This window comes from Microcebus murinus, chromosome 7 (genome assembly GCF_040939455.1).
Source record: "Microcebus murinus isolate Inina chromosome 7, M.murinus_Inina_mat1.0, whole genome shotgun sequence".
Lineage (NCBI taxonomy): Eukaryota > Metazoa > Chordata > Mammalia > Primates > Cheirogaleidae > Microcebus > Microcebus murinus.
This window is the reverse complement of record NC_134110.1, coordinates 5,055,228-5,070,784: the sequence shown is the minus strand read 5'-3', so window position 1 is coordinate 5,070,784 and position 15,557 is coordinate 5,055,228. Positions and strand designations below refer to the sequence as shown.

General features: G+C 58.2%; 1 protein-coding gene and 1 non-coding gene across 4 annotated transcripts in view; both read left to right on the top strand.

Annotated features, from left to right (window-relative positions):
* ZNF710 (zinc finger protein 710) overlaps window positions 1-14,828 on the top strand; it is a 70,394-nt gene extending 55,566 nt beyond the window's left edge. For 2 of the 3 annotated variants that reach the window (XM_076004750.1, XM_076004749.1), the window contains exons 2-4: window positions 2,678-4,165; window positions 7,588-7,779; window positions 8,274-9,680. In XM_076004750.1, the coding sequence (XP_075860865.1) occupies window positions 2,705-4,165; window positions 7,588-7,779; window positions 8,274-8,666 (2,046 nt within the window). In that variant the 5' untranslated portion in view covers window positions 2,678-2,704 and the 3' untranslated portion in view covers window positions 8,667-9,680. Of the gene's footprint in view, window positions 1-2,677; window positions 4,166-7,587; window positions 7,780-8,273; window positions 9,681-12,463 lie in introns of those variants that run through there. The other variant, XM_012763311.2, reaches the window with a different exon arrangement.
* LOC142872058 (U7 small nuclear RNA) lies at window positions 10,538-10,599 on the top strand. Its single transcript, XR_012920301.1, has one exon. It is a non-coding gene; the product is annotated as a U7 small nuclear RNA (small nuclear RNA).
* Window positions 14,829-15,557: the final 729 nt, after the last annotated feature.

The window sequence follows — 15,557 nt, the reverse complement described above, 5'->3', positions numbered from 1 at the left end:
CCTGGTCGTGGGCCCTCACACCTGGGTACACACCCAGCTGCGTCCCATCCACAGCCTTCTGGAGCATGCTCCTCGGGGCCCAGTGTGCCGGGCTGTGAAGTGGGGAGCAGGGTACCCCGCCACGCCCCACGGGTCGTGTAGGATTAAGTGGCTCACTTGGGACTGGCACGGACTCACCAATGAGAAGCTGTGGCTCTTCGCCCAGGTCCGTGCTTAGCTGCTGGCACCTCTGTGCCCCCCGCCCCCACTTGGGCACAGAGCCCTGGGGGCAAGGACCCTTTTGCAGCCAGGCACAGGCTTCCGACACAGACACACCTTCTCAACGCAGAACCACCTGTTCGTGTGGGGAGGGCACACCTGGCTGGTTTGCATCTGGTACCTGGTGTGACCATGGGGAGGGGCCCCTTGTAAAAGGGCCCCAGTGTGGATGGTCAGGTACGTGGTCACCCTCCCTGCGGAGAACCACACCAGCCCTGTGCCCGGCCCCTCGGGCTGCTGTGGGCTGCTAGTGTTCTCCTGCCCCCCTCCCCGAGAGCAAGGGGACTGCTTTGCGCCCACTGCTGTGAGGCTGCCAGGAGGGGGGCAGGGTGCCTGGTACTGGAGCCGTGGACAGGAAAGGGAAGGGAACCGACGTTCACCCCGACATGCTCTTCTCACCTCCTCCCCGCCCTGTAAGTCAGGACCCTTTCCCCCGTGTAGAGATCGGAATTGTTCGAAGTCACAGTAAATGTAGAGTCGGATTTGAACTCGGATCTGGTGCCAAGTGTGAAGCATGGGCTGCACCGCTGCTGGTCATTAGTTCCTCCTCTTCTCTGGCCCTGCCTTTGGGGAAGTCTAAAAAAATGCTGAGCACATCGTTTGCTCAACTCCATAGCAGGCAGGAGGGCCGCTGGGGGCCACCAGAGACAGGCTGCAGTGACAGGAGGCAGCCGCTCTGCCCGGCTGGTGGCAGGGTGGCCGTGGTGAGCCCAGCGGGGCAGGACCCTGCCTCATTCCCCTCGCTGTCTCCAGGCTCAAGGCCCGGCCCATAGCAGGGCCTTAGCAGGGACTTGTTGCTCAAATGAATGAATGAGTTCCGAGTTCCGAGTCCCTCGAGGTTGTCCTCAGAACCACTTAAGCTGTGCTGAATTTGGGGAGCGAGAGTGGAAACATCTCTCAGCTCTGTGGCTTTTTTCAGAAAAGGCTCCTCCAGGGCTGTGGGCAGACACCCCACAGGGGTGCCCCACGGCTGGCCCGGGCTCTGTGGTCAGCCAAGCCCCTTCCCCCGCGTCATGACCGCTGGTCCTCACACCCCTTCCGTGCGTAGGTGTTTGCATCCCTGTTTTTTCTGTGGGGAAACTGAGGCACACAAGCTAGTTGAGTCCACTTTCCAGGGTCTGGGCGTGGGGGTGTGGGTGACTCAGGAACAGGTTCGGCCCGCCCAGCCTGTTCCAGGCGTTTCCTTCCACTCGTCCCTTCCACAAGGGGCTGCTGTGCTGAGGTCCATGGTTTAATCTTTAGTGTCGGCCGGGCCGAGGAGGCTGAATTCCTGTGCGGGGTATTTTTAGCCGCCGCAGGAAGGGGAAGCTCCACTGGGCGCTGGGGGAGGGCGCCAGGCCCGAGCCGGTTTCCTGAGGAAGGGCCGCCCGGGAGGGGAGCGGGCAGGGCAGGCAGGAGTCACCGCCATGCCGCCCCTTCCTCTGCTGCGCCAGCGGCTGCCCTGGGGTGAGGGGCATCGACGTGACCACCTGAGGCCGGGAGCAGGCCACGCACAGCCACTGGGCCATCACTGGGTGTGCCGAAGCCCCGGGGGAGCCTGCAGAGGGTGCCGAGGCAGGTGGGGGCAGCTGTGAAGACCCCCGGGAGGAGCAGGGTCGGGGAGAGGGCAGCCCCGGGGAGAGCCGGGCAGCCGGGTGCAAGGAGTGCCGCCAAGGCCCCTTCTTCCATGTCGGGGCCGGCACGGAACGCCAGTGTATAAAGCAGATAAAAACCATGTTCTATCGGTGTGAGTTTAGATATTTGAATACATAACGTTTAGCTAATCAAGCAAAACAGTGACCTGTTTGGATAGACGGAGATTTTGCATCAGGGCTGACGGTGGCAGCCGGTGTCTGAGACTTGGCCTAAGCTCCCACTTTGTTTCTGAGTGTCGCCTTGTTTTTGCCGTATGTATGTACGTGTCTTCATTCATACAGCCAAGTCGTCACAGGTGGTGACAGTGAACACCTCAGCTACAGTCTTAAGTTCTGCCCAAAACTAATTATTTTGGCAGCAAAGCCAGGGGGGCTTCTGAATGTGTTGGAATGCAGTACCTGTTCTAGTCGAGTAGGTGGGCTTTTAAAACTCTTTTAAAAAATAGTAGAATCTTCTTGCCTTGTGAATCGGATTTTTGAGGAGTTCTTGAAGGCCCCATAGAACACGGTTAGAGGGAAATCCGACCTCCCCTTTTTACAGAAGGGAAGGCGAAGGCCGGCACGGGGCTCACCCGGGATCCTACAGGGAGATGGCAGAGATGGTTGGATGCACAAAGGGTGTCATTGCTCCCTGTAATTGCAAGGGTGCCCTGTCCCTCAAGCAGGAATAGAAAGACGTCGGGGCCAGACACACCCCAAATTAGCCAAGCCGTCGTCTCCGCTCTGTGTGTAGCCGTCCACGCGGCGCCGAGCCCCGGTGTTAATGCTCCCTTCTCCTCCCACAGCGATGCCCTCCTAGCAGCCTCCACGGGATGGAGGGCTTCATGGACTCAGGGACACAGACGGATGCCGTGGTGGTGCTGTCCTTGGCCCAGGCCGCCGTGCTGGGCCTGGTCTCCGAAAATGAGCTCTTTGGAGCCACCATAAGCGCCGAGGCCTTCTACCCGGACCTGGGGCCTGAGCTGTCAGGGACGGCCATGGGGGAGCCTGGGCCACCCGGCCCCGACGTCTACCAGCTGGCCTGCAACGGGCGGGCCCTGGAGGAGCCGGTGGAGGAGGAGGTGCTGGAGGTGGAGGCCGCCTTCGAGAAGCACACCCGGCGGAAGACGCGGCCCCCGGTGCGGCTGGTGCCCAAGGTCAAGTTCGAGAAGGTGGAGGAGGAAGAGGAGCAGGAGGTCTATGAGGTTTCCGTGTCTGGCGACAGCAAGGACGCAGGCCCCGCAGAAGCCCCGGCCGAGGTGTCCAGCGGCGCCTGCGAGGCCCTGGTGCAGAGCAGCGCCGTCAAGATGATCGACCTCAGCGCCTTCAGCCGCAAGCCCCGGACGCTCCGGCACCTGCCCCGGACGCCGAGGCCGGAGCTGGACGTGGCCCCCTACGACCCTCACTTCCCAGACCCGGCCCGGGACGGCTTCCCCGAGCCCAGCATGGCGCTGCCCGGGCCAGAGGCCTTGCCCGCTGAGTGTGGTTTCGAGCCGCCCCACCTGGCCCCGCTGAGTGACCCCGAGGCGCCCAGCATGGAGTCCCCGGAGGCCGTGAAGCCAGAGCAGGGCTTCGTGTGGCAGGAGGCTGGCGAGTTCGAGGCAGACGCGGCGGGCTCCACAGCGGAGCGCCACAAGAAGGCCCAGCTGGACCGGCTGGACATCAACGTGCAGATCGACGACTCCTACCTGGTGGAGGCGGGCGACCGCCAGAAGCGCTGGCAGTGCCGCATGTGCGAGAAGTCGTACACGTCCAAGTACAACCTGGTGACGCACATCCTGGGCCACAACGGCATCAAGCCGCACTCGTGCCCGCACTGCAGCAAGCTCTTCAAGCAGCCCAGCCACCTGCAGACGCACCTGCTGACGCACCAGGGCACCCGGCCCCACAAGTGCCAGGTATGCCACAAGGCCTTCACGCAGACCAGCCACCTCAAGCGCCACATGCTGCTGCACTCGGAGGTCAAGCCCTACAGCTGCCACTTCTGCGGCCGTGGCTTCGCCTACCCCAGCGAGCTCAAGGCCCACGAAGTGAAGCACGAGAGTGGCCGCTGCCACGTCTGTGTGGAGTGCGGCCTGGACTTCTCCACCCTGACCCAGCTCAAGCGCCACCTCGCCTCCCACCAGGGCCCCACCCTCTACCAGTGCCTCGAGTGCGACAAGTCCTTCCACTACCGCAGCCAGCTGCAGAACCACATGCTCAAGCACCAGAACGTGCGGCCCTTCGTGTGCACCGAATGCGGCATGGAGTTCAGCCAGATCCACCACCTCAAGCAGCACTCGCTCACCCACAAGGTAAGGCTGCCTTTTTCAAATAGTAAACCCTTATTTATTTTAAAAAAAAAAAAAATTTTTTTTAATGAAATGTTTGTGGAACCCCTGCAGAACCCAAGGAACACAGTTTGAGAATCACTGAACTAGCCTAACCTGCCTGTTTTCCAGAGAGCTGAGGCCAGAGAGAGGCCGGGATGCCACGGGGAGGCACCCGAACTCAATGGTCAGAAGTACAGAGGGCGTCCTTTTCTTCTGGTCATTACAAAAGTATATTAGCGGGGCACCGTGGCTCACGCCTGTCATCCTAGCATTCTGGGAGGCCGAGGCAGGAGGATCACTTGAACTCGGGAGTTAGAGACCAGCCTGAGCTGGAGCCAGACCCCATCTCTACCAAAAATAGAAAAAATTAGCCAGGCATGGTGGTGAGTACCTGTAGCCCCAGCTCCTCGGGAGCTGAGCCCAGGAGGGTGAGGTTGCACTGACAATGCCACTGCAGTCTATCCAGGGTGACAGAGCAAGACTCTATCTCAAAAAAAAAAAGTACATAAAAACCTTTGACTTCCCTTTAGGAACAGGCTAAATACATTTAATTTTTAAGGGAGAGTAGGTGTAAGGAAAAATAACTGCTATGGAAGAGTACATTCAGGTGGTTTTAGAGCATGTCTAACCTAGGCAAAGTGGTTTGTGAGATGGAAGACTGAGCGGCACTGTTGAGATCTGCAGTATCCCTGGGCCCGACCTTGACCCATTCTCCCCTGCCCTCCTCCCCCTGCCTTCAGCCAGCGTCACCGCCTCCGAGGGGCCCTCACATCCGGGCAGGTGGAACGAGGCCTCTCAGGTCTCACAACCCCACCCTGGCACGCACTTGGCTGCCCCGTGGTTTCGACCCAAATCCAACCCACTTAACCCTTCAAAGCCGCATGCGCGTAGTGCTTTCTCTCCACAGTGGGGGCCTCCTGGTGGTACCAGGTCCAGCTCGCCACCCCACCTCTCGCAGTGTCCGCCACACCGAGCCGGGGAGCAACAGCCCGGGGCGCCAAGAAGCCAGCCATTGGTAGGCTGCATTGCAGGGGCTCCTCCGGTCAGCTGGTAGTAGCTGCCCAAAACGTAATGTTCAGAAGGATTCCGAAACTGAATCTGGGCTCGGCAGTAAAAGCGTGTGATTGATTGTTGATGTCTGCAGAGGATGCAAGTGGAGGGTGATCGCATACGCGCTATATAAAAATATCTATTTGCCGTCTTTCTCCTCTGCTGTCAGACTTAAAAATCCCCACAACTCCGCAGAGTGTTAAAAGATAAATAATACTGCGAAGAAAAGCTGAAAGCAAAAATCAAAGGCTAATAACATCGAAAACATACCTATCATCAGCCTAAACGTGTACAATACGCACATCACGTGCTTATCGAGTAAACTCCTGAATGGCAGGGCCCCCTGGTGGCCGTACCCACCTGCAACATGTCAAGCGGGTATGAAAAGGAGACACAGCCCATCTGCTAGGAGAAACAGACACGGGAACTATTAAATTACAATACAGGCCAGGCATGGTGGCTCATGCCTGTAATCTCAACTCTCTGGAAGGCTTAGGCAGGAGGATGGCTTGAGGCTAGGAGTTCGAGACCCACCTGGGCAACATAGTGAGACTCCCATCTCTACAAAAAATAAATAAAAATAAATTAGCCAGGCACGGTGGCACACGTCTGTAGTCCCAACTACTTGGGAGGCTGAGGCGGGAGGATTGCTGGGCCCAGGAGATTGAGGTTACAGTGAGCGGTGATGAAGCCACTGTACTCTAGCCTGGATGACAGAGGGAGACCCTGTTTCTAAAAATAACTAACTAAATACATATATACATATATATTGGCTGGGTGCAGTGGCTCACGCCTGTAATCCTAGCACTCTGGGAGGCCGAGACGGGTGGATTGCTCAAGGTCAGGAGTTCGAAACCAGCCTGAGCAAGAGCGAGACCCTGTCTCTACTATAAATGGAAAGAAATTAATTGGCCAACTAATATATATAGAAAAAATTAGCCGGCCATGGTGGCACATGCCTGTAGTCCCAGCTACTCAGGAGGCTGAGGCAGAAGGATTGCTTGAGCCCAGGAGTTTGAGGTTACTGTGAGCTAGGCTGACGCCACAGCACTCACTCTAGCCTGGGCAACAGAGTGAGACTCTGTCTCAAAAAAAAAAATTTTTTTTTAAATAAATACATACATACATACATATATACATGCATATTTACATACGTACGTACAAAACTTGTACCAAACAAGCAGAGAGATAGCAGCTGTGACCATAGCTGTCCCATTGGGGGTCCTACTAAATCACTCACTCAGCAAAGAGAAAACAGCTTCCAACTTTATCCTAACTTTCCCCCTTAGACAATAATTGGACGCCTCCTGTACACAGCACCCTGCCCTGCTCAGGGGGTCACCTCAGACCATAGATAAGCATGTTCACGTCCAAACCGGAGGGTTTTCCCCTGGAGCCGGGGTGGGGAAACTGCAGCCTTGGGGCCACATGTGGCCTTCTGGATCCTTGAGTACGGACTTTTAACTGAACCCAAATTTTAACAGAGTAAATCCTTTTATTAAAAGGGGTGCAGCAGGGAAAGATGAAGCTTTTCTTGCCTTCTTTGATGCTTAAGAAGGAGCAATCTTGAAATCAGACGGCCGCAGGTTCCCCTCCCTGGCCTGGAGTCTGTGTCTCCCGGGACCCAGTGTTCCAAATCCATCGGAGACAAGAGCCACCCGGGGGCGCTGTTGAGCACAAACACAGCCGGGCCGTCCCTGGGCCCCTTGAACGAGACTCTTGGGAAGGGCCTGGGAGGCTGCATGTCGGACAGAACTGGAGGTGGCTCTTACAGCCAGGGAGGTTTGGCAAACACTCTCTCAGGGGGTCAGTGGACGGGCTCTGGGGGTTTGAGAGCCTTCGAAATTCTATGCCGACCTAAGTGTCATTTTTCCTGGGATGTCCCTAGCTTTAATCATATTTTCCAAGGGTTCCGTGAACCAAAAAGAACACCAAGAGACAGCACTGAGGGTCAGCGTAATGCATACGTCCTGGGTCTGATGAAACGGCCACAGACACCGGACAGAGACTGCGCGTCTCGACCCCGGGCCCCTGGCGCCTAGCACAGTGCTGGCTTGTAGCAGGTGCCCAGTACACGGTTGCCGAGTGAATGACTGAGCACAGGCTTGCCTCAGCGTGCTGGCGCAGCCCCAGGTGCACGCCCACCCTGGGGACAGGAGACAGCAGGCGTGCGGATGGGCACAGCCCCTGTCTGCCTCCCGGTGACTTTAAACAAGTGGTAGCTGTTCAGAGTCCCCCTGGAAAGGGACACTTCCCAGAAGCGGTGCCTGTGTGGGGCTCCCCACCCTCCACCGTGGGACACTCCAGCGTCTGTGTCTGTCGTGTGGCCCTGACCACCGCCCCTCCCCCCACAGGGCGTGAAGGAGTTCAAGTGCGAGGTGTGTGGCCGGGAGTTCACCCTGCAGGCGAACATGAAGCGGCACATGCTGATCCACACCAGCGTCCGGCCCTACCAGTGCCACATCTGCTTCAAGACCTTCGTGCAGAAGCAGACCCTCAAGACACACATGATTGTACACTCGCCCGTGAAGCCATTCAAATGCAAGGTACGCGCCCGCAGGCCGGGGCTGCGCCCTCCCCACGGGTGGCCTGGCGTCCGCAGGACTCGGCGGCCGTGGCCCACGGAGAGCTGGCGTGGCCAGTGTGGGCAGTGGGGAGCCCTGGCTGGGGGAAACTGAGCCTGGGCTTTGGGGCTTGGGGTGCGCAGGGTGGTTCGGATCCTCAAAGCTGCTGGCGTTGTGTTTCTTGAGAACTGGGCCACAGAGAAAGCCCAGGCCTGGGACTCGGTGCCGCTGGGGATCCGAGCTGGGTCTGAGTTTGCGGTGACTCCAGCTCAGGGCGGGCCAGACCCGCAGGAGCGATGACAGCAGGGGCGGCTTGTTTCTCTGCTCCGTGGGCTTCTGGAGTCACATAAAAAAGGACAAAGAGAGCACTGTCCATGCTGGCGGGGCTGTGGCCTGGCCACGGAGGTGGGCGTGGGCTGGGGTCGGGGGACGGCGCGCTCCCCACAGGCTAATGGGCCCGGGTTGGCGTGTTGCAGGTGTGCGGGAAGTCCTTCAACCGCATGTACAACCTGCTGGGCCACATGCACCTGCACGCAGGCAGCAAGCCCTTCAAGTGCCCCTACTGCTCCAGCAAGTTCAACCTCAAGGGCAACCTGAGCCGGCACATGAAGGTCAAGCATGGCGTCATGGACATCGGCCTGGACAGCCAAGGTGGGTGGGCCATGCGCAATGGACAGAGCAGGAATGACACCAACATGGCGCACTCAGGAGCCGCCTGTCCAGTTAAGGGAATGGGGAGGCTGGCCGAGGCCGAGACCTCGTTAGGGTGGGCTCAGGCCTGGAGAGGGGGGGCCCTGCAGGGCCGTCATGGCGATAACGATGGGATATTTATGTCTTCTTCAAAGGACTTCAACGGGCTCACATCATAATAATAAAAATCATAACTAACATTTATGGAGTGCTAACTGTGTGCCAGGCCTTTATTAACTCATGTGATCCTCAAAGTGAAGTTAGCTCTGTTACCCCTAGCTCACAGATGCAGAAACTGAAGGACAGGGAAGTTAGGTAGCTCGGGCAAGATCACAGCACATAGGAGCTGACACTTTACCTCATTACCATGACATAACATTTAAAGTAAGTGGATGGGGCCAGGCGTGGTGGCTCACGCCTGTAATCCTAGCACTCTGGGAGGCCGAGGAGGGAGGATTGCTCGAGGTCAGGAGTTCAAGACCAGCTTGAGCAAGAGCGAGACCTTGTCTCTACTAAAAATGGAAAAAATTAGCCAGGCATGGTGGTGCATTCCTGTAGTCCCAGCTTCTCGGGAGGCTGAGGCAGAAAGATTGCTTAAGCCCAGGAGTCTAAGGTTGCTGTGAGCTAGGCTAATGCCACAGCACTCTAGCCCCAGCAACAGAGTGAGACTCTGTCTTAAATATATAAATAAAGTGGATGGGAAAGAAAGTAATAAAAGGAAAAAATGGCAGCTGGAAAGATAAGGGAGAGCTATTGAGGTCACAACTGCAAGTACACCATGGGAGGTCTGATGGACATGCAGAGGGGAGCTCTGAGCTTCCCAGCAGCCAAGTCAAAGAGTGTAACACAGTCAGTCATGCTCTTCAAAGTGCCTGCCAAAGAGAAAGTAACCCACATATTCAGGACAGGGTCGGATGGTCCTGTCATTAAGATCTGGGGGAAATTTCCAGACAGGATCCTATACCTCAGCAGTTGGTAGAAGTTTCAGAGGCTGTTTGTTATAAAACATCCCAAGTGTTAGCAATAGCCTCTCCCTCCAGCCCTGGTCAGTAATCAAAGCACTTACATTGGGCCACAGCAGAGCTAACAGTTGATGGCTCTGGCCCCATTGTGGGGAGGGGGTGGTTTAGCTATTCTCCAAGGCGGGAGGGAGCTGGTAGCACTTCAGGAAGCTCCTTCTCCAGTGTGGAGCTGTTTCTGGTGCTTCTTACGAGACACGCGTGCCTTGGCAGTACCCAGGTGAGTCGACTTGCCCTGGGGACTTATTTGCTGGAAGCCAGTCAGGTGTTGGGGTCGGCTGCGCTAGCCCTGACTGTGGCTTCGGAGCAGCTGGCCAGTGCATGGCCCGGCTTTGCTGGCAGCAGCACCTGTCTCGGTTGTGTTGTTTTTCAGTTGTCTATTAAGGCTGCTTCCGGTAGGTGAGAACGAAACCCTGTTGGCTGCACATAGAAGCTCTCTGTAGCTCCTCGATACTCAAAATGTGGTCGGAGGACCAGCAACGTGGGCATCGCCTGGGATCTTGCTAAAAATGCAGCCTCTGGGCCCCACCGCAGACCTGCTGAGTCATTTCAGACAGGCCCTCAGGCCGTTTGGTGCTCAGTGAAGTTTGAGAGGCATTGAACTAGAGTAGCGGGAATCCCCGGAGGGCCCTAAACAGGTGGCTGGGCCACCCCCAGGGCTGCTGACCCTGAGGTCCAGGCGGGCCTGAGGGTTTGCATTTCCAAGAGGTTCCCAGGTCTTACTGAACCTCCCTTGGAGAACCTTCCATCAGACTCTAGAGACAGGCTCTCAGATTGGCTGCATGTGGGGAGTCACCTGAGGGATTTTGAGAACACTGATGCCCGAGTCTGGACTCTGGAGATTTTGTGTCCGTGATCTGGAATGTGAGCCAGAATCAGGATTTTTTTTTTTTTAAAGCACTGTGGGTGATTCCCTGTGCAGGAGGGTTTGAGAACTGCTGCTCTCCTGGACCCGCCCTGCAGCTAACCCACCGGGGAGGACCAGAACAGACCTTTACATTTGGGAAATAACCGGGCCATCAAGAGACTGTCAGTGTTACAGCTCTTATAGAATTTGTCTAGCAGGTTTTCTAGTTTTCACCAGAAAATCTCCTCGAGGAACAAAAAAAAAGACTGTCTTTGCACACCTCGTTCCCAGGGATCACTGAGGTGCAAGCTCTCTCGGCATGGGGTCCGCAACCAGGGATGCTTAGGTTGCTTTCTTCCCTCCTGCACCGGATGGGGGGTGGGGGGCAGGGGTCGGCCAGGAGCAGCCGGGGCTCCCCGCACGTCGGGCGGTGATCTGAGAAGCCGGGCGTGGCGCTGTGGCAGGAGGAAGGCAGTATACATCCTAAATGCAACTGCCTAGCAAACTCAGGGGCTCTAATTTGGGGAGGTGGATCAATGTCCGTGTAAAACATGGCACAGACTATTCTTTGGGGCCAACTGGGCAAGACCAATAGACTTAATGAACAAAGTGGGGGCCGTGTGCAGAGATCCAGAGGGGGCTATTTTCTCCGGGTGCTTTATTTAGTCTTATAACCAGCTGTATAGCATGCAACCTTAATGAGGTTGCAGCATTTAAGATTTGAGGAAGAAACAGCCGAGTCTGTAAGATTTGATACAATCGGCTTTGTCAGGAAGACTCACAGGGCGTTGGATGCCACAGGCGCAAGTAACAGCCGCCGCTTGGACTGGCTTACACAATAAGCACGTAGATTAAGAAATGACTTGAAGTCTAGACCATCTTCGGGATTGGCTGGTTCAGCTCTCAACAATGACATCAGGGTTGGGCTTCCTCCATCCACAGCAGTAGCTGTGGTTTTTCCTCATGGTCACAAGACGGCTGCCAGTGGCCTTCAGGGCGATGTGCTTCCTTGTCCACATTCAGTAGAGGAGTGAGAGCCTGCTCCCCTGAGCTCTTTAAAACCAGTGAGAACATCCTAAGAACTTTCCAACAGGCCTTTCCTCGTGATTCCCTGGCCAGAATTGGGTCACCTTCCTATTCCTGAACCGCTAATCGGCAAGGGATGGATTTACCTTTAGAGCACTGGTTCTCCACTAGGGGTGAGTGAGCCCCTAGGTGACATCTGGCCATGTCTGGAGACATTTTTGGTTGTCATAGCTGGGGTGGCACGGCTGACGCGGAGTGGGCAGAGGACAGGGTGCTGCTACACGTACCTCTTCAGTGGACAGGGCCAGAGTGCACGAGGGGTCCCGGCCAGCCAGCCTCCCGGGGCCCCCAGATCTTTGTAACAAGATTGCGACTTGATAAAATCACAAGAGGTCTCTTAAGCGTTTTGGCCTCGTGTGTCCTCGTGAACCTACCTTGGGTGCTCGTTTGTCCTTGGAGAGCTGGGCCCAGGGGTACCGGGCGGAGCTGGTGGGGAGCACAAAGGCCCCCAGGATGGGCGGGGAGAAACGGCTCCCTCCCTCGAGTTGAGCCAGAGCAGCACAGGGGCTCAAAACGGCAGCACTTACTGGGTGACCTCTGGCAAGTGGATTAACCTCTCTGAACCTCAGCCTTTGCATCTGCTAAATGGGCTTGTGGGCCTCCGAAGAGATGAGGGCTGTGAAGTGCCTGGCCTGCAGCAGGCGCTAAATTGAGTGCTTTACAGAGACATGATGGCACAGCAGGCTTTCTCTCGGCGAGGGGACCAGAGAGACACTGCAGAGGAGTAAGTAGGGCGCAGTGACTTAGAAGGGAAGCGTGACCCAAAGCCTGCGAGCCCAGGCCTGCAGGGGCCCGCACGGTGGCACCTGCCCCCACGTGCACAGTTAGGGCTGATGGTCGGTGACCCGTCGGAGAAGCCACGGGAGCCTCAGGCATCCCGGGGAAAGCTGGGAGGCAGCCGAGGACCCTCTGGAAGCCATGACTGCGAAGGCTTTCCTTTAAAAGGCCATCTGCTTCCTGCATGGCGGCGACCGGCTCCTGCCACGCGGCGGCACCCGGGCCTAACTGTGCCCCTCTCTTGCAGACCCCATGATGGAGCTGGCGGGCGCTGACCCGTCCGAGCTCGACAGCCAGCAGGAGATGGAGGACTTCGAGGACAACGCCTACGCCTATGCCGGCGTGGACAGCGGGCCGGAGGCCAGCGTCCTCACCGAGCAGGCCATGAAGGAGATGGCCTACTACAACGTGCTATAGCACGGCGGCCGCCCGGCGAGGCACGAGGGGGGCTGGGGCTGGGGCGGGCCGGCTGCGGGCTGCTCCTCCTGCCGCTGAGAAACACACCGCCGCCGCCGCCCCACCGCCCCGGGCCCGCCTGCCCGAGTCATTTGCACCACTAGGGACCTTTAGACCAAATGGAGACTGTACTACTGGCCGCGGCTGCGCGCCGGGCACAGGCCCGGGCATCCTGGCAAGGGACGGTAACGCAGGAGGCCCGGTCTGGTCTCCTTGGCTTGCTGCCAGGGGAGGGTGGGAGAAACGGGCCGCTGGGGACAGGCCACTAAGGCACAGGCTCTCCGGAGCGCTCCAGGATGAGATCACGTGAGCCGAGCCTCGCCTCTCCTCACCTCTCTCCTTAACCAGCCCTGCCTCTCCCTGCGGCCAGCACTACCCCCATGCCGCCCCTTCCCGTCCTGTCCTCCGCAGCCAGGCAGGGCCCCCGCCCCGCCTTCTACCTCCCGGTGCCCCCGCACTCCCCGGCCAGGCCTGCATGCGGCCCCCAGCCCACCCCCAGAAGGCCCCTGTCCCGCAGCCCTGTCTGGAAGTGGGTGTCCCTGAAGTTGATCTCAATGAACGAACACCATCCAGTTCTGTCCTGAGCTGGGGCAGCCCCCAGGGTCCCGCGTGAGCACGGCCGGCCGGGGCGTGGCTGGCACCGGGCGCACGCTAACGCAAGCAGGAGGGGCCCTGGAGCCAGGGCAGGGCAGGGTGAGGGCATCGGCAGGGACCAAGGGGAGGCCAGGGACCACCTGTGGGGGGAAGGGGACGGAAATAGTTTCTCATGGGTAAGTATCTTGAGGACGGGGCAGCCAAGAGCTAGCTGGCTCCCGGGAAAGAGCAACATATTTAAAAAGGAAAATGAAGACCATAGAGGGGGGAAACATTTTTTTTCGAGCAAATGGGGGTATTTTGAAGGTAATTTATTTTTTTTCTTTCCACTTCTGTGTCACCTATTATCTTTTCTGATGGAGACGCATTTCCTTTTTCCAAACGCAAGCTTGCTCGTGTGCTGTGTGTGCTTCGTGCTCCCCTGCCGAGCAGCCCGGCTGGGCGGGGGCTCCATGGGGACCGCGGCTCCGGCCCTCCTGCCTCGGAAGGCCGGGCAGCCCTGCACCCTGCCTGGGCCCCTCCGGTGGCTGACTGGCCGTGCACCGTCCTGGCGGCCAGGCCGCTGACTGCTCAGCCACCAGCTCGCTCCCTGGCACCTGCTGTCTTCCCTGTCCCCACGCCAGCTCCTGCCCCTGGAGCCCAGGACGGGGACTGCAGGTCCAGGGCAGCGCAGCAGCACATTCAGGAATCCAGGGCCCTGGCTCCAGCCCGCTCGCCTCCTGAGGCCCTGGTGGGGAGGGGCAGGCGGGGCTGTCCCCTAAGGCCCAGAGGAAGCTACCAGCTTCAGCCCAAACACCAGGAGGGGGACACAGCTGGGGTGGGGGGAACCAGTTTGAAATACAGCTACCCCCAAGGCCGTATCCTTAAGTGAAGGACCAAGCCAGGCCTCAGGGTGACTGTGATCAGGACGGAAGGGTGTGGACAAGGTGGCCCACATGTGGCTCCCCAGACCCCGGGGCCTCTCAGCCTCCCAGGTGCCGGCCATGACGACCCTCAGGTGGCAGTGACCCCGTCACTGTACGAGACATTTTCTCCTGCTGAGCAGAAGGCATCATCCCCTGCAAACTACCTCTTCCCACAACCTCTTTCTTCCCTGGTACCAAAAAGAACCCTGTACCTCCTCCTCCTCCTCCTCTCCCCTGCCAGCGCAGTGGCCTCGGTCTTGGAAGCCGAAGGGAGAAGGCCTGGCCCCGTGGGGGGCTCTCCTTCCCTCCCCAGCCCCGCCGTCAGCACCGGCCCTCTGCGAGGTTTGATACTTGAACGCCCCTGCCCTGTGCCTTGGACCTGGGCAGAGCTCAGAGGAGGAAGCAGCACAACTCACGGCTTGAGCGGGGTGGTCTTAGCAAGGCCCCTGTCCCCACCCTCCCTACCTTCTCCAAAGAGGCCTGCAGCCTCTCGGGTGACTTGGAAACTCCTGGACGATTCCATCCTAACTTATTTTGACGTGTATACAAACCAACTGTTTAGAGATTCCACTTGTGCAGAGCCCTACTGTGTTTTTATGTTCCTGTTTAAAAGAGAAGTTTACTTAGCAATAATTATAAATAAATGAATATTCTTTAGCGAGGTGACTGCAAATGCTTCCTTCCCCAGCTCCCGGGGAGCTGGCCCTCACGCCTCCCCCAGAGGGCTCTCCCAGCCCCACGCTGCGGGGTTCGCTCCCGGGCACCCGAGGGGGCTGAGACAGCCTCTGCGCTGCGGGCCGGGCGCCACAGCCGGCTGCTCCAGGTCAGGGCCCCAGGGCCCCAGCTCCCGGTGCCAGACTGGGCTTCGGAGGCTGCATGCGGGCGGCTGCCAGCCCTTTGCTGGTGACAGGCAAGCAGAGGCAGGAAGCCAGCGCTCACTTTCCCTACAGCCTGGGAGCTTGAGGGGTGACCAAGGAAGGAGGAAGGGGCTGCAGGATGGGTGAGGGGGCAGGAGCCCTCCCCAAAGCTGCTGGAGTCCTCAGCAATGGTTCGCCACCGCTGGGTTCCAGAAGCCATGGGAGTCCCCCCAGTATTTAGGAAAAGGACTTCGTAAAGCTTATGCCACTCTTCCCTGGACATTCTAACACCAAAAAGTGGAAGAGGACCACTGCATGGAGAGAGAACAGTCCTTTTGGTTGAGCATACGGAGTTTTACAGCAACTCTTTATAACTTTTCTGGTTTTACCAAAGTGGGGTGAAAACGAACCCAAGTGTGGGAGCCGCTGGCGGGGGCGACAGGCGCCCCGGTGACGCATGCGCCCCACAGAGCCCAGCCGGACCTGCTCTGCCCACCTGCTGGGATCCCATGCCAAGGTGCGGAGCTGG